The sequence below is a fragment of the Tachyglossus aculeatus genome, unplaced genomic scaffold (assembly GCF_015852505.1).
Source record: "Tachyglossus aculeatus isolate mTacAcu1 unplaced genomic scaffold, mTacAcu1.pri scaffold_75_arrow_ctg1, whole genome shotgun sequence".
Lineage (NCBI taxonomy): Eukaryota > Metazoa > Chordata > Mammalia > Monotremata > Tachyglossidae > Tachyglossus > Tachyglossus aculeatus.
The window spans coordinates 2,868,681-2,872,163 of NW_024045092.1; the positions used below are offsets into that span (position 1 = coordinate 2,868,681).

General features: G+C 47.9%; 1 protein-coding gene across 1 annotated transcript; it reads left to right on the plus strand.

The window, feature by feature from the left end:
- The first annotated feature begins 1,604 nt into the window (after positions 1–1,604).
- Positions 1,605–2,534, plus strand: LOC119924002 (olfactory receptor 2G6-like). The gene has a single exon (XM_038743122.1). The coding sequence runs from the start codon at positions 1,605–1,607 to the stop codon at positions 2,532–2,534; it is 930 nt and encodes a 309-aa protein (XP_038599050.1).
- The last annotated feature ends 949 nt before the right edge of the window (positions 2,535–3,483 follow it).

Below are 3,483 nucleotides of genomic sequence, written 5' to 3' on the forward strand. Positions count from 1 at the left end.
CTGACCATCACAGCCTCCAACATTCTGAAGGGGATGGAGCAGTATCAATGAAGGGGAAGGGGATGCATCAGTATCAGTGAATCGATTAATGAGTGCTTACTGTGTGCCAAGCACTGTGCTAGGGGCTTGGGAGAGTAAAATGCAACAGAGGTGGTAGATACGCTCCCTTCCTACAAGGAGCTAACAGTCTAGAGGGGGAGTCAGGCACTACAATAATTTACAGATAAGGGAAATAGGAAAGTATGACGATATGTACATGAGTGTTGTGGGGATGGGGTGTAATAAATATCAAGAGCTCAAGAGATTGTTCACTCTCTTGAGTGAACAATAAGTCTGCAGTCTGAATGCTCACAAGGAAATGAGCCTGGACTGCAGTAAATGAGATGAAAATCAGACTTAAATTAATGATGACATTTGTTAAGCGCTTACTATGTGCAAAGCACTGTTCTAAGCGCTGGGGGGAGGATACAAGGTGATCAGGTTGTCCCATGTGGGGCTCACAGTCTTAATCCCCATTTTACGGATGAGACTGAGGCTCAGAGAAGTTAAGTGACTTGCCCAAGGTCACACAGCAGACATGTGGCAGAGCCGGGACTAGAACCCATGACCTCCGACTCCCAAGCCCATGCTCTTTCCACTGAGCCACTGCGTCTCTTAAAGAAGAGCTGTGTGACTTGTGGTGATGTGGCATTAGAAAAGGAAGCAGAAAGAGACTCTATATTCTTCTTTTTGGAAGATATTCAAGACTAGGATAGATCCTGATGTCAAGAAGATAGATGAGGAAGTAGAGAATAGCACCAGATGCTACAGACTTTATGTACTATAACACAGCAAAGAACAATCCTTTTTTCTGCCCGTTGTGGCTGGGATTATGGGTTCCTGAATTGGCCTTTTCAGCATCAAAGAGACCTTCATAGGGGAACTTAGCCATCTGTGACGTTTTCTTTGAATAAGAAGGTTAACAATATAGGTAGAACCCGATACGGCTGGTACCATTTAGAGTTAGACATGAGTGGGAGATGAGAATACAGCCCAAGAGTAATGGATTGTCTGATTTGGCTTTATCCCCAGACAACCAAAGACCTGAAAACTAAAGTCCAAGGACAAGCAAAGTTCCAGAAAGGAACTGAAGAATCCTCATGCCACTTCCAACCATCAAATCAGTCTCTCCTGAGAGTTCAGATTTTTCAAGTCACAACCCTCAGAATCAACACTCCACCTCTGCCCCTAAGAGTCCTGGATTGCAAATTCCCTCTCTTGCTCAGGACACCCACAGAAGTGAAGAACAGGGGCAAATCTGACTGATGCTCATCTCCACGGTGGCATATCCTCTGGAAGTCGCCTAGTAATAATTGTGATGTTTGTTAAGTGCTTACTATGTGCCAAGCTCACTATGCTCATCTGAACAGTGGCATATTCTCTGGAAGTTGCCTAGTAATAATTGTGTTGTGAAATGCTTATTATATGCCAAGCTTACTATGTATTGGCGCTGGGGTAGATACAACATCAACAGGATGGTGGCAGTCCCGGTTTCATATGGGGCTTAGAGTTGGGTCGAGTGTTCAATCTTGGATGGGTTTTCTGTCCCAAATATCCTGAGCAGAATGGAGCTAAGCGAAGCCAACCAGAGCTCTGGGAGTGACTTTATCCTGCTGGGTTTCTCTGACCATCCAGGGTTGGAGAAGGTTCTCTTTGTGGTCATCTCTATTTTCTACTTCTTGACTTTAATGGGCAACACAGCCATCATTCTGGTGTCTTCCCTGGACTCCCAGCTCCATATGCCCATGTACGTCTTCCTCTCTAATCTTTCTTTCGTGGATCTCTGCTTCACTACCACCACAATCCCCCAACTGCTGGTCAACCTGTGGGGACCAGGGAAAAGCATCAGCTACAAAGGTTGCTTTGCCCAGCTCTACATTGCACTGGCTTTGGGCTCCACCGAATGCATCCTGTTGGCCGTCATGTCGTATGACTGCTATGTTGCTGTCTGCCAGCCCCTGCGGTATGCTGTGCTGATGCTGCCAAGTCTCTATAGGCAGTTGGCCGCTCTGACATGGGTGAGTGGCTTCGCCAACTCCATAGTGGGCATGGCGGTCACCCTCAGGATGCCCCTGTGTGGGAGATGCAGGCTGGACCACTTCCAGTGCGAAGTCCCGACCTTCATTAGGATTGCCTGTGGGGACACTGCCCCCAACGAGCCTGAGATGTTTGCAGCAAGTGTGATCTTTCTGCTGGCACCCGTCTCCCTCATCATCACCTCCTATGGACACATTGCCCGGGCGGTGTTGAGGCTCCAGTCGGCCGCCGGGCGGGTCAAGGCATTCCGGACCGGCCCCTCCCATTTTATGGTGGTGGTAATCTTCTTTGAAACCATCTCCTTCATGTACCTCCAGCCAGTTAAGAGCATCTCTAAGGTCCGGGGCAGGTTCGTCTCCCTCTTCTACGTCGTTGTCACCCCCTGCCTCAACCCTCTCATCTACACCCTGAGAAACAGAGAGGTCAAGGATGCAGTGAGAAGGCTGGGGAGAAGATGAAGCCAGGGAGGCGAATGGTCTCGGTTGCTCCTGTGACACCTAATAAAAATAATGAGAAGAATAATGATTATTCTTATTATTATGGTACTTGTTGGGCACTTATTTTGTGCCAAACACCGTACTAAGCTCTGGGGTAGATAATCAGGTGGCTGCAGTCCCTGCCGCACATGAGGCTCACAGTCTAAATAGGCAGGATTAGGATTTAATCCCCATTATATGAATGTGGAAACCAAGGTACAGATAAGTGACTTTTTCAAGGTCATGCCCAGCAGACAAGTGGCAGATCAGCAGGGGGACTGATTGAACTGGCAGTGGGTGGAAGATGATGGCAGTGACTGTTGTGATTGCTGGACTCTGGACAGCCTTGTTTGCGTGAAAATGTAATATTTGGATCCTAGTGGGGCACACAGAAACCAGGAGAAAAACAGCATCTTCTCTGTCCCCATCCCCAGCCCCGCCACATTATCTCCTCCTGGCCGGCACGGAGCGCAGTTTTGGTTCTGGTCCCACAGCCCTCGACTACTGTCAGCAAGCCCCAGTCATAAACCCAAGGCCGCCTAGCCAAGAGAACCCAGGTCCCCTGACTCCCAGTCCTGTCTTCTCTCCACTAGGCTTCGTTAATAACAATAATAATAATTATGGTATTTGTTAAGTGCTTACTATGTGCCAAGCACTGTTATTAGCACTGGAGTAGATACAAGGTAATCAGGTTGTCTCACATGGGCTCACAGTCATAATCCCCATTTTACTTATGAAGTAACGGAGTCACAGAGAAGTTAAGTTAGTTGCCCAAGGTCACACAGCAGACAAGTGGCAGAGCTGGGATTAGAACCCACGTCCTCTCACTCCCAAGCCCGTGCTCTTTCCACTAAGCCAGGCTGCTTCTCATGCAGCTTTGTCGGATAGAGACTGAATCAGATTGGATTATCTTACTTTATACAGTGTTTTG